Source organism: Hydra vulgaris, chromosome 05, assembly GCF_038396675.1.
Source record: "Hydra vulgaris chromosome 05, alternate assembly HydraT2T_AEP".
In the NCBI taxonomy this organism is placed as follows: domain Eukaryota; kingdom Metazoa; phylum Cnidaria; class Hydrozoa; order Anthoathecata; family Hydridae; genus Hydra; species Hydra vulgaris.
In genome coordinates this window covers 13022197-13040454 of record NC_088924.1, presented here as the reverse complement: position 1 = coordinate 13040454, position 18258 = coordinate 13022197, and the positions used below count along the sequence as shown (strand labels likewise).

Genomic DNA, 18258 nt, shown 5'->3' with positions numbered 1-18258 from the left:
AAAATTATTTTTAATTTTTGAAATTTTAGTATTAGTAATGAAGAACAATGCTTTTTTTTATATTAATTCTTTTTTTTCTTTTCTAAAAATCTGTCTGGGTTAAACTTAAGTTTCAAAAATTAAAGTGTGAAAAATAAAGCCTGTGTGTTAAACTGTGAAAGTTTTAAATTTTTATCTTATTTTAGCTTTTACTTACTTTTACTTACTTTTTAGCTTTTAGCTTTAGCTTCGTGACAATCTAAGATAAATTTCTGTTACTTTATCTGATTTGAATAAGTTTTTAGGTATGCACGTAGTAGGAAATTGAGTTAAAGAACTTTTTATGCTGTTTAGGAAAGTGCAAGGTTTCTTTTCATTTTTCAGTTAGACCCTTAGATTTGATGAAGTGGTATCCTTGTTAAAAGCTATTTAAATGGGACCTTTTTTGGTGTAAAGTTAAAATCCATCAAAGGAACCGGTCTGAGTCTGCTAAGTATATTTTCTGGCTTATCTGTAATGTTGTAACCAATTCTAAACACTAATTACAATAGATTGAATTTTAAATATATACTGTACATGTTTGTTAAACTAAAAATTTGCTTAAGTTGACTCTAGAAGAACCAACAATTGTAATAAGTAGATTAAAGAAGTGCAGTAGGTGTAATCTTAATGCTAGCAGTCTTTTAATAACTTTTGTCAGATCAAATCAAGTGTTTCTTAATCTTGGCTCTTGACTTTACCTTTAGATCCTTTTTAACCACATTTCTGATAGTGTGCTCACTCACTGAGAGCCACTTTTTGCATTAACCTCACCGATTATGAGAAGTTTGTCCTTTGACAGCCTTGATCAATTGAGGAGTTCAAACTGACCTTTGCAAATCACTACCAGGCTTTCTTTTAACTTTCTAAAAGTCATTTGAAAACGTTTAATCACAGTTTAGATAATACTTGGACAATATTTTTAAATCTTGGAAATGCCATTGGGTGTGATGCCATTTCTGGCCAGATCAATAATTGATTTATTTTTACTACTCAACAATTGTTTTGTTTTTTTTTGTTTTAAAAGTTTTATGCATCAGCAATAACAAACTATGTGCATAAAATTACCAATGGATTTATTATTTTTAACCTAAATTTTTTTAATAAAATTTTTTTTAATTTTTTATTTTATTATAAACTTACTATGAGATTTGAGGTCGCATATAGTATAAACTTAGTTATCTTGACTGTCACAGGCCCTGTGATGAATAAGAAATACACGTTCATCTAATTTTTAACCATTAACTTCTTAAAACTACAGCAGTTTACTAGAATAGGATAAGTTTCTAAATTACTGCAGAACTAGTTTAATTGAATGATTAACTCAAAAAATGTAGAAATATGTAATGTAATAATGTTATTGAATGTTACTTAGCCTTCGATTTTTTTAAAATATAACAATATTTATTTATTTTTTTGACCTCTGACAAAATCATGTTTTGTCTATAACTAAATAAATATAAAAGGTTTTGTTTTATTTCTTGAATATGTATTGAAAGTTTTGCAAATAAAAATTTTTTATTTTTAAAAAGTTAATTAAACTAAAAACTTTAAATATTGCAAGAATAAAAACTGAACAATACATAGTTTTTTTCAAAGCATTTTTTTTTTTTTTTTACAAAATGATTGATATACATTAAATTTGATAAAAGTAAATGAAAATGATTGATAAAAAGTAAATTTGCCTATTGAACAAAATAATAGATGCGCTAAAATTTAAAGTCAATCAGGTTAAACCTAAACATTACATGGTTAAATATGAAACATATATTTTGTATATAGACTAGCTTAACTTAAGTGTACATAATTAAATAATTAAAAATATATACACTTAAGATCAGTTTTTAATCAGTCAAGCTAAGTTATTTGAAGCTAAGTTAGTTTTTTGAAGTAATGATTTATTGCCCACTTTCGCTGTGTTTCCAATGCCTGAACAAATGTATTTTGTAAAACTAACATAGTCTAAATAAGTATTCACATGCTTGCTAGATTATTTCGCTTTGATTTAAAAAATTTTTTTAACATTTTCACTTCATTTATGTCATATTTAAAAAATTGATGATTTTTTATGTTGCTGAATATTTTGATTATTTTGATATTTCAATTTAAAAATTAGTTTTATAAAAGTTCAAAGTTTTTATTTTTTTTATTTTTTCTGAATTTATTATACTTGTAAATATAAGCATGTTTTATGTATTTTTATTTTAAACTTTAGTAATAATGGTGCGCGGTTTTTAAAATATTTTTTGCTTCATTAAAACACTTTTAAATTAAAAGTTAATTACTTCATTAAAATATCGATTTAAATACTGATATAATGAGTTATTTATATATATCACCAAGCATATTGCTCTTCGCATACTTGAAATAAACTAGTAGGGACTCTTAATCACAAGGCCTGGTGTCAAGGCTGTGCTTTTTAGTCTGATAACACTGATAAACAAATAAAATTTTTTTGTGCTAATCTTGTTAACTAGGTGCTTTTTTAAAACAAATTAAATATGCTGATTTCAAATATGCAAACCATTTTTCACCATCGCGTCAAGTTGTAAAGATATTTGGGTTTAAATCTTTAGTATTTGGGGTAAAATCCATAATATTGTTGAAAAAAAAGTTATTTAAAAGTATGTCAACCTGGGTCTCAAAAGAAGCGTATTTTTATAGAGATTTTTAAAAATGGTATTTGTTTGTAATAAAAATAAGTACTTTTTGTATTATTGCTGAGAAACATTTTGTTAAAATTTTTTTAAAAGTCTTCAGCATTTTTTCACATAATTTTTTTTGTCAATAAATTTTAAGTAAAAATATTTATCTTTTCTAAAATCTCTATGAAAATACGCTTCTTTTGAGACCCAGGTTGACATAAAAGTTTATTTGTTTATCAGTGTAATGTGACTTTAACCAAGTATTATTACACAATATTACACAATTAAATTTATTTATATTGAATTTATATTTTTACCAAGAAATAATGATAATTAACAGAATTTCAATTATTTTAGATATCTTCAAAAACAATTCTAATTTTTCTATCAATTTCTATTAAAAATATTCGTGCAGTAAAAAATAATATTCATTAAAAACTTTAAAGTGCAATTAAAGTGGCAATTTTAAGTTTAAATTTAGAAAAAAACCGACGTTCAGTTCATCTTGAAAATGTTATCAATGGTCAATTGGAGTTAGAGGCATTCAATGAGTTTTTAATGAGCAAGGTCAGTACATTTAGAAAAAATATTCTTAGATTTGTCTTAGTCATATAAAATGGATGATTTAGTTTAGTGGTATATCTGCATGCAAACGATATTTATCAAAGTTTGTTTTATTCAAAGCATTAAGGATTTTTTGTTTTTTTGGAGCAATAAACAATTGAATTGTGAAATTGCTCAGAAAAGTCATCTCACTTACAGCTGATATAATTTATAATATAATTTCAGATATTCCTCAGAAAAGTCATTATATAATTTCACATGCAGCTGATTTATACTTTCTATTTTGATTGTTTAACTTCACTGTGGGTGGTTTCGGTGCATGGGTGATGATGTCATGGGTTTGGTGATTAGCATGGGTGATGGTGTCATTATTTAATACCTTTTAAATTTTAAAAAAATTCTATTTTTGTTAAGAATATTTCTTCAATAGGTAACAGCTATGAATAGATCTGACAATACAAAAAGTAATTCTGAAGCAGATACTCTTTTTAAAAATGGGTTGCATATATATCATGGCAAACTATTACTTACATATGCAAATGCTGTACAGGTTGTAATTAATTTAATGCTATACAACAGAAATTGTTTTATAATATTTGTATATAATGATTGTTATTGCACTTATTTTATCATAATTTTAGATGTTTTTAATTTTGTATTAAGTATTTAAAAAAAAGGAAATTATAAAATATATCTTATTATATAATATTATAAATAGTTATAGGTAAATTGGTTTGTTAGTTATAACAGTTACAATAACCTAATAATATAATTTAATATGTATAGTCTATAATTATAATGTTATAAACAAACAAAATAAACGAACAAAATTATAAAGTTAAAATTATTATTTTTATTTTGACAGTTAGTTTTTATTTTTTAGTCAAACAAGCAATTTTCTCTGAATGATCATGACCTGGTTTTTGGATTCCAACTTGCTCTTGAAAGTATACAAGATATGAAAGTTTCTAAAGAGTTTTCTGTAATGGGGCGTAATCTTTTTCAAGGAATTATTGAGGAGTTTGTCAAACAAAAGTATGTCTTGTTTTGAATAAAATTCTCACTTGTTTTTTGATTTGTTTATTTACTTTTTATTACTAAAATTTATTATTTACTTTATTCTTTAAATATAACAAAAATATATAATTATTTCTCATGAGTTATTATTTATGTAAAAATCATTGTAATATAAAGCATAAACAATCAATCAGTATACATATATATATATATATATATATATATATATATATATATATATATATATATATATATATATATATATATATATATATATATACACATATATATATATATATATATATATATATATATATATATATATATATATATATATATATATATATATATATATATCACATATATATATATATATATATATATATATATATATATATATATATATATATATATATATATATATATATATATATATATATATATATACAGTGGTGGCCAAAAGTATGGAAACTTTTCAAAAATGCTTTTTATCTATTTATAAAAAATGCAACACTTACTACATATTATGCATATGTTTATTGAAGTCGTAATACAACTTTTTAATAAAATAAAACTTTTTTTTTTTTTATTAACATATACAAAAAAAATTAAATTTTTAAATTAGGCCTGGTCATAAGTATGGAAACTTATGACCATTTTAAATGTTCCCTTGCAAACAATAATCTACCCATCTTATTTTTCTTAGAAATTAACGGTTTTTTGACAGTCACTCTTCCAAATAAGCCCGCATCATTTAACCTTCTACGAACTGTCCTGTCAGATAATAAAACTCCATGTTGTTCCAAGATTTCTTCTTTTATATCCTTTGATGACTTTCTAGGATCTTTTGTAGAAGTATTTTTTATAACTTTATCCAATCTTTTTGTTGTTTTTCTTGGTCTTCCAGGTTTCATTTTCACTTCCACAGTTCCCCTTTCTTTGAATTTTTGAAACTGTACCTTTTGGAACTTGAAAATTTCGAGAAATATCAATTGGTTTATTATCGTTTTTAAAACACTCAACTATTTTATTACTAGAATAATATTTTTGCGGTGCCATACTGGTTAATATAAAAGTAAACTATGATGAACTTACAAAGATGTCAATTTTAACACGTTTTAATTCTAAATGATAAGATTTGTTTATGTTTAGTGACAAGTTTGAACAAGTTTCCATACTTTTGTCCAATCGAAATTTAGAAATATTAGTATGTAACAAAATGTCTTAGAAAAGACAAGTTCAAACTTGTAGTATATATAAAGTAGACTATTGCAAGTACACTCGGGTTAAATAATTTTGGTTTTATTTAATACAAATAAAAAAAAATGTAATTTAAAAAAAGTTTCCATACTTTTGGCCACCACTGTATATATATGTATATATATATATATATATATATATATATATATATATATATATATATATATATATATATATATATATATATATATATATATATATATCTATGTATGTTTATATGTATGTATATATATATTATATATATATATAGCTTTTTACAAGCTTTGACGTGGCGTCAGCACCAATAGAATTCAACTAAGAACCTCATAAAATTCTTTTCTATTTGTTCGTTTTGAAGGAGGAATTTTAGATTTTATAATTGCCCATAAATATTCAATGGGGTTAAGGTCTGGGCTTTGTGGCAGCCATTTAAGGATGTTAATATTACTTTTTTTGAGGAACTGTTGTGCCACTTTGCTGGAGTGTTTGGGGTCGTTGTCTTGTGGAAAAAAGAATTTGCAATCTAAATTCAATTCTTTAGCAGATTGACATAAATTTTTAAAAGCAAATCAACATACAACTTTCCTGTCACTATACCTTCAACATTCATCTGTCTTCCCACACCATTTGAAGCAAAGCATTCCCAAACCATAATTGAGCCACCTCCATGCTTGGCAGTTTTTTTAAGATTTCTTTCTAAGAGTGCATCACAATGTCTGCGCCAAACTCTTTGTCATTTTTTAAAGCCAAATATTTGAAATTTACCCTCATCAGACCATAACACTGAGTTCCAAAATGCCTCACCCTTGTTAATATGCAGTTTTGCAAATGCTAAATGTTTTTTTTTTTGTTTATACCACTAATGAGGGGTTTACTTTTCTGAAGACAGTTTATTAAACCACTTGAATTAAGTCTTCTCTGTACAGTTTGACTGGAAACATTTAATTTAAGATTTTTAATAATCTGTCTTGAGGCTATTGTTTAATTTTTTTTTGCTATCTGTGTAATTAGCATATCAGTTCTTGTTGAAGTCTTAGCTGGGCGACAACATCTTTTCTGATTTTCAACAGAACCAGTTGTTTCACATTTTATACACATCTTTCTAACACCACTTATTGATATTTGATATTTTTCAGCATATTGCTTATAGGTTAGGCCTTTTTTTCGATTAGAAATGACCCAATATCTGATGTCCAATCAATAATTTTGATGATGAACCATTATTATTATTAGTTTTACTTTTTCTAAAACTAAATTCCAAAAAATATAGTTTAAAATGCTTATTTTTTATAACTTTAAAATGTTTTTAATAATAATCATTTTTAATAAATAGTTATTGACAAAACATTATATTTTATAATAAAAACTCAGATGATACTTACTTTTGTCACATTTATTTTGGGCAAAAAAATTGTATAATGCTTAATTTCATTTAATAGAGTTACTTTTGCAATGAGTAAAAAATAGTTACAAATATATTTGTTTTTCTTCGGAATCAAATAAAAAAAAACATAAAATTATTGCAGTTATGTAGATCCTAATGTAAATAATTTTGTTTTTATTGTTTGATTTTTGATTTTATTCTTGTCCGTGACTGTTTATATATATATATATATATATATATATATATATATATATATATATATATATATATATATATATATATATATATATATATATATATATATATATATATATATATATATATATATATATATATATGTATATATGTATATATATATATATATATATATATATATGTATATATATATATATATATATATATATATATATATATATATATATATATATATATATATGTATATATATATATGTATATATATATATATATATGTATATATATATATATATATATATATATATATATATATATATATATATATATATATATATATATATATATATATGTATATATGTATATATATATATATATATATATATATATATATATATATATATATATATATATATATATATATATATATACATATACACACACACACATATATATTATATATAATTGTTTTATTTAGAGAAAAGTTGTTGCTGAAAAAGGTAAAAAATTTTACTTTTTGTCTTACTTTATGAAATAATTATACAAATTTCACTACAGCTATTGCAAACAGTTTTAAATGTTTTTTCTGAATTGAGACTTTTATAATTATGGGCTCCTGAAGAAAAAGACCAGAGTTTGAGGTCCTTCAGGAGGCCTTTTGATAATGATTTAGTTAATAGTAGGCTTTAGTATTGTTAGCCAATTAGTGTTGATTGCAAACAGATTTTGGATCTGAATTACTTTTAAAGTTGCCAGACCTTTTAAAACTTTTACAACTTTAAAAATTTAATCTGACTCAGTCAAGATATTAAATGTTTTTTTTTTCAAAAAATATTAACCCTGGAATTTTCTAACTAGCCTAAATACCTTTGTTCCAAAAAGGATGCATGATGCCGTAAAATAAAACTCAAAATGTATATAATGGCATTGATTAATAGGATAATGTATCCTTATTCATTGAATTTAACATTCAACACCACATTCACTGAATTCAACCATGTTCACCGAATTCAAATATATAATTAAATTAAGTTAGTTAAATAATTTTCAAAAAGCTTATTATCAGGTGAACTTAATAAGAAACTGCAACATAGTTTTTGAGCTTAAAAAAAAAAAGAGCACCTAATTTTCTTTATGGTAGTTGTAAAAAATTTATTCAAAAAGTAATTTTTAACTTGATTTTAAATTACAACAACATGTGTTATCTATTTATCTTTTCCTTATAAATGCACTAAAACATTTTCTTCTTTTATCTCTGCTCTTCTTAGTATCAGGCATCCCAAGCTAGTAATGAAGCTCTAATTTGTAAATATTTTAACTAAATAGAAAAATGTAAATAAGTTTTTAATTTATAAAAGTTTTGATTATTTTATTTATTGTAGTTTGCTGTTATTTTCAATTTTTGTTTAAACTTTATTTTCTCTATTACCTTTACAATTTCTATGGTGACTGGTGAGATTTTGTAGAATATATATCCTCGTATCTTTCAAAAAGCATCCTTGTAGACTTTTGAATATATCCTTGTATCCTTTAGAAAATATCATTCAAAAATTGTTTTATATACAATAATCCAGTTTTCAAACAAATAGAAATAATCGAATCTCGATTGCTGTTTTTTATCATGCATGTTAACTCACAAAAAGTCTCATCAAACCTTAAACACTCAAGAGATTGATAGATGCTGACAAAAAAGCAGCATAGCAAGCTAAGGAACTAGGCTAGCTAAAAAAAAAAAGGTAACAAAAGGAAACAAGCTAGGTAAGTTTAACTGATGAGTACAAAATAAATCAAAGAATAAAAGCGATTTTAACAGCAATAGCTGCAAAGTTTTTAGCAAAGCTCCAACAGGTCAAAATGGTGAACGCAATGAGTGTAAAAATTTAAAAAGCTTTGGCTTAGTTAAATGTGCTTATCAAAGCAATTTGTAAACAACATTTAGTTTTATTCCACTGAAAAAGTGTTGCAATTCAACTCAACCACCAGAACCACAACTACTCAATATTATCATAAGAATCAATTTTTTTTTTTTTTGAAATGTTGTTGAATTCTACATAATTTTGTAATGATGTTGACTTTATAATTAGTTTTTTTTTTAAATTAGTTGTTCATAAGTTTGAATTTTTCATTCCTCCTAGACACAAGCAATAAAAAAATCTTTTTTAGTAAAATAAAATTTCTTGAAAAACCAAAACATTTTGTTTTGATTTTTATATCTTTAAATACAGCTTTAAGTTCTCTGCAACTTAAAAAAAAAGTATATTAAAATTCTTTACTATTTTATTTGACCCCTGTTTATTTTATTCACCTTATTGAATTGAATTTTTTTTTAACTTAATTAAAAAAAAAATTTTTTAATTAAGTTAAAAAAGATAAGCGTTAATTATTTTCGAAAATTTTCCCACCCACCCCAAGCTTATTAAGACCTTTATTAAGTTTATTAATTTTTACTTGTTATCAACAAAAAAGTTATATTTCAAAACTAAAAAAAAATTAGTTTAAATCAGTCTTATATATATAAATATATATCAGTCACTGGTAAAAATAAAAACTTTTGGTGTAATCAGGTTTTAAAAAACGTGGACCTATGAAAAAAAATCAAATCTTAGTTTGTCAAAAATTGGTTTATCCTCACCATAGTATAAAACTTATATAAGCATATTAAATTTTATTCAGATTATGACAAAACAGCTGTTAAAAAATGTGCATTTGATCACAAGCCATGCTATAATTAAATCCCTCTCCTTCACAATCAGATGTATAATTCCCAAGAGTATGTTTAAGTTTAGCTTAAAGGCTAAATTAAGTATTATGTATAAGTTAACATTAATCTAATTTAATAATTTAGTAAAGTTTTGTTAAGTTTTGTTAAAAAACCATTGAAAAAAAAACTGCTTACATATGAGTTCTTTGGCTTCCTTTAAATCTCAAATGTGTTTTTAATATTAAAGTTCATATTAAATTTACTACTACAATAAATAAACTAACACTGTTCTAAGTTAAAATATAAAATTCTAAGATGCTCTCAAATAACCTGTCTAGGAATCCATGACCATTGGGAGGCTACTTGATTTGACAACTTACTGATGAAATTCATATTTAAAGTATTTATGATAGTATATTGTAAAGTATTATTACCTTAAACTTTAATTTTCTGTTTTAGAAACATCGCAAACCTATAAAAAGGAATAGAAGAAAAACTTCTGAATATATTGTAAGTCAATATTGTAATTTTAATGCAGCCCCAGCCAGATTTATGACTGGGGCTGCATTAATATTAATAGATCCTATAAAAGTATTGTTTTTAATTATAACTCATATCATAAATTTTAATTAAAAATAACATTTTTATAGGATCTATCAATATTTATGCAGCCCTGGTCATAAACCTGGCCCTGGTCGCCGCTATGTGCTATCAAACGTAGCCCCGGCCATAGCCCCGGTCGCTTACTATATAGTTTGGACAAGAGAAAGATTTGTTTGTTTGACTAAAATGCATTGGAGAATAATCAATTAGTTTTAGTGAATTATGCAATAATCAAATCTTCTTTAATAAAAAATACAACAAACATACAAAAAAACAAAAAAAACAATCTAATAAAAAATAAGAAATAGCGATGATTTTTTTATAGGATCATAATGGTCATCTTTATTCATGGCAAAGTTTCAATATTCAAACTTACTGCGAGTTCTGTAACTCATTTATTTATGAAAGAGGTTTACTATGTCAAGGTACCTAATTGTTGTTTTGTTTGTATGTTTTTTATATTTCTGGTTATTTATGTTTTCATTATTCTGTAACTAATTCTAAATGAATTATAAATTAGTTATGAAGTTATAAAATTTTATTCTTATTTTTTTGCTTTTGCCTAATTTTTCAGCTTGTTCATTTACATGTCACAAAAAGTGTTATATAAAATATTCAAAAACATGCAAAGGGCGGCGTCCTTCAGTGTGTGGTCCCTCTTCTGTAAGAAATATTTTAAATTTCGATTTCCTAATTTTATCTAATAGTAATCTTTAAGTATTTTGCTATCAATGTTTTTTAATAGCTTTTTGGAACTGATCTCTCTGAAATTACTAGCAACAACAATCCAATACCAGAAGCCATTTTAAAATTAATTGAAGAAATAGAAAAAAGAGGTTTTATTTTTATTTATTTACGTTTATTAAATGTCCACCATATTAAAGAGAGATTGCATTGAATAGTTTAGAGAGGGCATCAGAGTGGAATATAGAGGTAATACAAAAATAATGATTGTATAACAGATATTTAAAAATATGAATCAGAGATGCAAAAGTAAGTAATACAAATGATAATGAATTACATAACAAATATTTAAAAATTTTGTATATAAATAAAGTTAATAAGGTTTTATGATCTTTTTATTTTATAATTATTTAATCTACTCTTACTTAATCTACTTTTTGAATGAAAAATAACTCATTATTAACAATTAAGATGAATATGAATGTTTGTTTTTTTATTAAAATCCAATTTTTTTTTAAGTATATTTTTTTAGCTGATATGAGCAAGTATTATTAAATTTTATTAAATTGAATTGTATGAATTTACAAGTCCTGTGCAAAGACTATATAGAAATGCATCGTTTTATGTTTTTCTTCAGGTTTATATGTGGAAGGGCTATACAGAAAACCAGGACCTCAAGCTGCTATAAATAATTTAAAAAGTGTTCTTACAACTAAAGGTAGATATAAACAATGACTTTATAAAGATATTTTTTAAAATAGATTTGTTTAGAATTTGAATTTTTTCATTATTTTTCAGATTTTCAGATTTTGTTGGGATTATTGTTAGAATTATTGCAAATCTTTATAACTTTTTTTTCTAAATTCAGTTCTAATTCATTTATGTCAGGGTTTTATTTGATTTTTATTTATATTTGTTTATTTTCATTTGAATTTGAATGAATAATTTGAAGATTTTGGTAATAAATATTGTTATCAGTGACATGAAAAAATTAAAATAAAAACATAAAAAATACATATAAATATTTACATTATTTGTTTTTTAGTTTTGATAAATTTTTTTAAAAGTGATTTAAATCTCTTTGCTTTTTTTGTCAAGTTTTTTTAAAACGATGCAAGGTGTTTATTACTCAAGCATGTCAACATTGTGAGTGTTTAAAACTCCAGCATGTACACTCGTCCAAAATCTGTTCATTTAGATATTCAAAACTAATAATTATGCTGGTTTTCTAATAATTTTATCTATTTTGGAGTGACCATCAACTCTATTTAGTAGGGTTAAAATTATGGAATATTTTGATGTCAAACTTGATCCGTTATTGCTGATCTTCTTTTTTTTCAAATTATTTGAATATTTTGTATGAGGTGTGTCATTCTGATAATTTTTGCTAGGTTTATTGTGGGTTTGTCTTTTTTTTTGTAAAGATCATTGTGGATCTGGATTTAGATCCACAATGATCTTTACAAAAAGATAAAGATAATTTAGATAAAGTGTCGGATTTTGTGTTTATCTATCTGAACCAGCATAATTTTCAGATTATATTATCTATAGCAACATAATATGTTACTACAGATGTGTTAATTTCTATAGCTAAAGTAATTGTATTTTTAAATTTTGTTTTAAGATGCTGAAGACTTAATTTTTGAAGATGAAAAACCACATACGTTAGCTTCGCTTTTAAAACTGTTCTTCAGACAATTACCGAAGCCAGTTGTTTGTGAAGACTTTTACGAAGATTTCCTTCGATCAACAGGTAATATGTAGTACTTTTTAGATTATGTCTTTTTAAAAATTCCAGTTTGTTTCTTCAACATATATATATATATATATATATATATATATATATATATATATATATATATATATATATATATATATATATATATATATATATATATATATATATATATATATATATATATATTTTATATATATATATATATATATATATATATATATATATATATTATATAATTATTTATGAGCAAATATATATATATATATATATATATATATTATATAATTATTTATGAGCAAAAATAAACCGGTGAATTGTTGCTAAATATCACCAACCTATTCCATATTTCAAGAGAAGGTGTTAATAAAGTTTGCAAAAATATTTCTAAGACCTGAATGGTTCTCTTTTTTTACCACAAAGTGGCTGAAAACGAAGGACAACACCTGGTCAAGTCCAATTAGTTGTGGCTGAGGCAAAGTAAAGATCATTTATTTCATTACAAGCTGAATAAAGTTTTAAATTTACTAATTGGTAAGTCCTAACTTAAATTCGTGATTAATAAAGCTAAATTAGTAAGCTATTTTTTTCAAAGAATAATGCCACTTAGCGACTGAAGTTCACCAGAGAATATGCAAGTAAGCCTCAATAATTTTGGACAGTATCTTTTGGTCACAAAAAGTAAATTTGACAAGAAACCTCAAAGCCATGCCTAATGTTGCGGAGAAGCACATAAAAGTACTTCAATAAAACCTACAGTAAAATATGGTGGATTCTCTGTTGTTTGGTTTTAGGCTGTCTTTCTTGGTTTTAGGCTGTTTTTCTTGTGATATTATTGATAAATTTATTGATGAATAAGATAAGTCTTCAAGGCTAGATTAATGTAGTTAATAATAGTTTTTTGAGATTCATTTGATCAATTAAGGCTTGTGGACAACTACATCTTTCAACGGGATAATGATCCCAAACATACTGTCAAAATGTATGAATGTATGTATGTATGTATGTATGTATAAATTTTTTTGATTGATAAAATGATGAACTAGCTGTATTTTATTTAAATTCAAAATTTGAAAACTAACAATATTTTTAATTTATGTTGTTTTTAAATTTGCTGTTGATATAATTTATGATAATCTGGTTTATATTTAAGTATTATATGTAGTAAGTAGTTGAAGAAAAATGACTGATATTATTTGATGGACGTTTGAGGAACTTATATAACAATACTGATAAATTGATATAAAAATTTGATGGACGTTTGAGTAATTTAATTTAACAATACTGATAAAATGATATAAAAGAAGAATAAAAACAAGACTTTAAAATAAAAAACTTTAAAATAAAAACTTTTCAATAAATATCATCAAAAATAAATTTTTAATTTATTTTACATATTGTAGTATTTAAATTAAGAAAAATACAAATTTGTTTAAAAAATGTAATAAAAAACAAAACAAAAAAACAAAATAAAACTAAGCCCTCTTTTTTTCATTTTTACATCTTTAAGCCTGTTTAAACAAAAAATAATTAAGTTATTGCATAAAGTGTTTACACAAGCTATTATGTTTCAGGTTTTGTTAATTAAATTAATTCTGGTTATTTATATTGAATATTTTTATATTGATTATTTTTGTCAGTAAAAATGGATTTTTTTAGTTTAATGAATTTTGTATTAATGTTAATTAGTTAGGTTTTTTGCGACATTAACGACTTTGTAACAAAGCATTTTTGCACATTAAATAGAAATCAATATTACTATATAAAATAAATTACTTTAGTTGTTAACATAATTTAGTAATTTTTTTCTGGTTCTTTGTTTTGTCTAAAATTATGATATATTAAAAAAAGCTTTTTCATTCTTTCCTTCTTCTCTCTTCAGAATTTTTTATTTACTCCTTTTTTTTTCTTTCCCCAGTTTCTTTCTGCAAATACATTGTATTTTTTTTCTTTACTTTCCCCAGTTTCTTTCTGCAAATACATTGTATTTTTTTTCTTTTCTTTCCCCAGTTTCTTTCTGCAAATACATTGTATTTTTTTTCTTTTCTTTCCCCAGTTTCTTTCTGCAAATACATTGTATTTTTTTTCTTTTCTTTCCCCAGTTTCTTTCTGCAAATACATTGTATTTTTTTTTTTTCTTTCCCCAGTTTCTTTCTGCAAATACATTGTATTTTTTTCTTTTCTTTCCCCAGTTTCTTTCTGCAAATACATTGTATTTTTTTTCTTTTCTTTATTGTTTTATTGATAAATTATTAGTAAAAAAGTTTCTAGAAATTTTTTTTATTATTAATTTTTTTGTTCAGCTGTTTTAGTATTAAATTTTAATTTCTAACTTTATATAAAAAACATTTTTGTTTTGCTAAAAAGCCATATGAGGCTGTATTGTACTTTATTACAATTATTTTGTTTACACCTGTAAGTACACTTGTAAACCAGATTTCTAATTTCTTATTTTTCTTAAGTCATGAAAAATATCAGAAAATATATATAATTATAATTTGTGTCCAAAAAGAATCTAAGTTTTTTTACTATTGACCCCTCTTTTACACTTTGAAGTTTACAGAGCTTTACATGTAGGTCCTCATATTTAGGTCTTTACTCTTAGGTTCTTACACTTAGGATGATTTTTCATCATCATGACACACCTATTTTGATTGTATATTGTTTAGGAAATTTTTAATGCACCTAGTAATTACTTTTATAATTTATTTTTATTTTTATACAATCCAAAATCATTTTAAACTTAAATAATTTTAGGGTATGTTTACTCCTAGATTTAAAAAAGGCAAAAGATACTCAGGCAACATTGTATGAATTAATACAAAGATTTCCTAAAGCTAACAAAGAGCTTTTAGAACGAGTTATCATACACTTGTCAAGGTAGTATTATTTATTTTATTTTAGTAAGGTAGTATTTATTATTTATTTTTCATTACTTTGATTGCACTGTTTAGAATTAAACTGAAGTGATTATTTTTGTTTTTAAATTTAGAGTTGCAATGTATGAGGATACCAATAAGATGTCACCAAACGCGTTAGCTATTATTTGGGCTCCGTGTTTAATGCGCCCTCCATCAGATACTGATCCTCTTGAAACAATTCAACAGCTTTCTAAACAAACCAAGTAACTTTTGCCTAATATGTACCTTTTGTATTTTCTATTTTATCATTAAAGTCATACATTAAGAATACAAAAAGGGTGTATTAAGTTTGTTTATATGCATAAAAGCTGATGTGGAAAATTTTTTTTTTTTTTTTTAAATATTGGCATACTCGAACCTCTTACGTACACTCAGTTTTACTTTGTTAAGTAGATACATCTAGATAAAAAATGATAGTGGAAATACTGTAAAAAAAGTAACTGGAGTCTTAAAATAGCGCATAGGAGAGAAGTGCCAATATTTTGACACTGAAAGTAAAGAAAATAAAAGAGTAAATTAAAGTTTATAAAATACTTTATTAACTTTAATAATATACAAATATAATATAGTTTAAATTAATTACATAAGTTGCAATAATACCTTATTACTAACAGTTAATACTTAAAGGTAACGGGTGATGCGGAAGTTATCGGACAAAATAAAAACATCAATAACTTATTTATAAATAAAAAAACAAAGTACTCTTATATTTTTTTTAAATAAAGCATTTATCTTTTAATAAAAATATATTATTTTTTATATGAAAAAACACCACCATCTGCAATTGATCTCAATTTTGCTCTGACGCCTTTCATATGCGACTGTAAAAAGTTTAAATCAATTTCTTGTAGTTTAAGTTTAATGCCATCAATCAAAACTTGCTCTGTTGAAACTTGCCAATCTCCCTCGTAAACCTTCTGTGCCAAATGTCCCCGATCAATTGAAAATAAAATTTTCAATTGATCGTGCTTGAGGCACATTTAGGGGATTGGATTCTTTATCAACGTAATAGACATATTGGTCCATCCAATTTAGAAATCTTTAGAATAATTAGAACTTGCTAAATCTGGCCAAAATAAATAGTTAAAGTCTCCATCATACTTGTGAATAAATTTTTTAGTTTTTCTATAGTATAATATATAATAATATAATAATAAGTTTTTCTAAACATTCATTAATATAGATTGATGAATTGATCGCTACAGCCTTGGAAGTGCGAAACAATGGCTCGAACATACCACGGTCAGATATGGCTATCCACATTAATAATTTCTTTGGAAATTTCTCTTTTCCTATAAAACGAACACTTTCTGGGCATGTCTTTTTGTTGTTTGTGTAGTATCCAGAATTTCCAGGCTTGTTGTCCCCTGCAAAACAAAAGTATTTTTCGTCATCGATGACTAGAAGCGATTTTGTGTTATAGAGTTGGTTAACTAGCTTTCTGCTTCTTTTCTTTGCCTTTATTTGTTGTTCTATAGTGTATTTTGGAATCTTTTCGCGTTTTCTATATTTAATATTCATTTTTTTTAACTGACGACCAATTGTTGATTGATTTACACCGAATTTAATACCTATTTTTCTCTGACTGACCCCTTTTCGATTGTTGACAAGCCTCTTTAATTTGGCTTTCTTTTCTCTAGTCCAGGATGTCGGACGACCAGGGTGCTTTCTATCAGAAAACGATTGAACAGTTTCAAGTCTTTTTAGGTTATCATATATTGTACTTCGAGCAAATCCTTCCTTTTCAAAATGATTTACAATTTTTTCTTTATATATTAGGTTTATTTACAAAAAACATTTTTAGTCGCTTTCGAAAAGATTCTCGTTCAGCTGCATTTAACCTCATTTTAAATAATTGTGTTTCAAGTAATAAAGTTTATATTTTATAGAACGTTTATGCCTACGCATAAAACCACATAAACTAATTATTATGCTCAAATAATGAAATTAGGATTTGTCCGTTAACTTCCGCATCACCCGTTATTACTAAAAAAATTTTATTAAAAAATTAAATTTAATTCATACTTTTACATAATATTATAATTTGCATATGCACTAAGTTTTTTTTGATGAAATTAGTGAACTGATGAAAAATAAAATACTTTTATGCTAGTGCAGAAATGAAACTTTAGAAACTGCAGAATGAGAAAAATTGTTTAGAGACAAAACACAAATTAAGACCAAAGAAATAGGATCTGTAATGCCTTTATATTGTGTTGTATTAACTTGAATTCAAAATAAATTTTTTTTTCTGTTTTAAACACAAGTAGTTTTTGAAAACTCATTGATACTTTAGCCAATCATAAGTCATCAAAATAATTAGTATTAGTATTAGTTTATGCTGTGACTGGTGTTGCAACCAGTGATGTGATTTTAAGGCACACTATGACAGATGAGTCTTGTGATGGTTTGACTCTGATCAATCAAGTCTGGCTTTAAATGAATTTACTGAATTAGCTTTAATAACATTTTCTGCCAATGAATTCCCAAAATTTGCAGCTCAATTTAGTAAAATATTTTCTTTATAACTATGTACAGAAAATTGTTTAGAATAT

At 24.4% G+C, this 18258-nt stretch overlaps 1 protein-coding gene across 2 annotated transcripts in view; it reads left to right on the top strand.

The window, feature by feature from the left end:
- Positions 1-18258, top strand: part of LOC136071870 (unconventional myosin-IXa-like) — a 77379-nt gene that overhangs the window by 42718 nt on the left and 16403 nt on the right. For both annotated transcript variants that reach the window (XM_065797415.1, XM_065797414.1), the window contains 12 exons: positions 3145-3230; positions 3658-3777; positions 4111-4262; positions 7538-7559; positions 10220-10270; positions 10689-10788; positions 10938-11026; positions 11109-11199; positions 11685-11765; positions 12672-12800; positions 15557-15662; positions 15775-15906. In XM_065797415.1, coding sequence (XP_065653487.1) covers positions 3145-3230; positions 3658-3777; positions 4111-4262; positions 7538-7559; positions 10220-10270; positions 10689-10788; positions 10938-11026; positions 11109-11199; positions 11685-11765; positions 12672-12800; positions 15557-15662; positions 15775-15906 — 1159 coding nt within the window. The remainder of the gene's footprint in view (positions 1-3144; positions 3231-3657; positions 3778-4110; positions 4263-7537; positions 7560-10219; positions 10271-10688; positions 10789-10937; positions 11027-11108; positions 11200-11684; positions 11766-12671; positions 12801-15556; positions 15663-15774; positions 15907-18258) is intronic.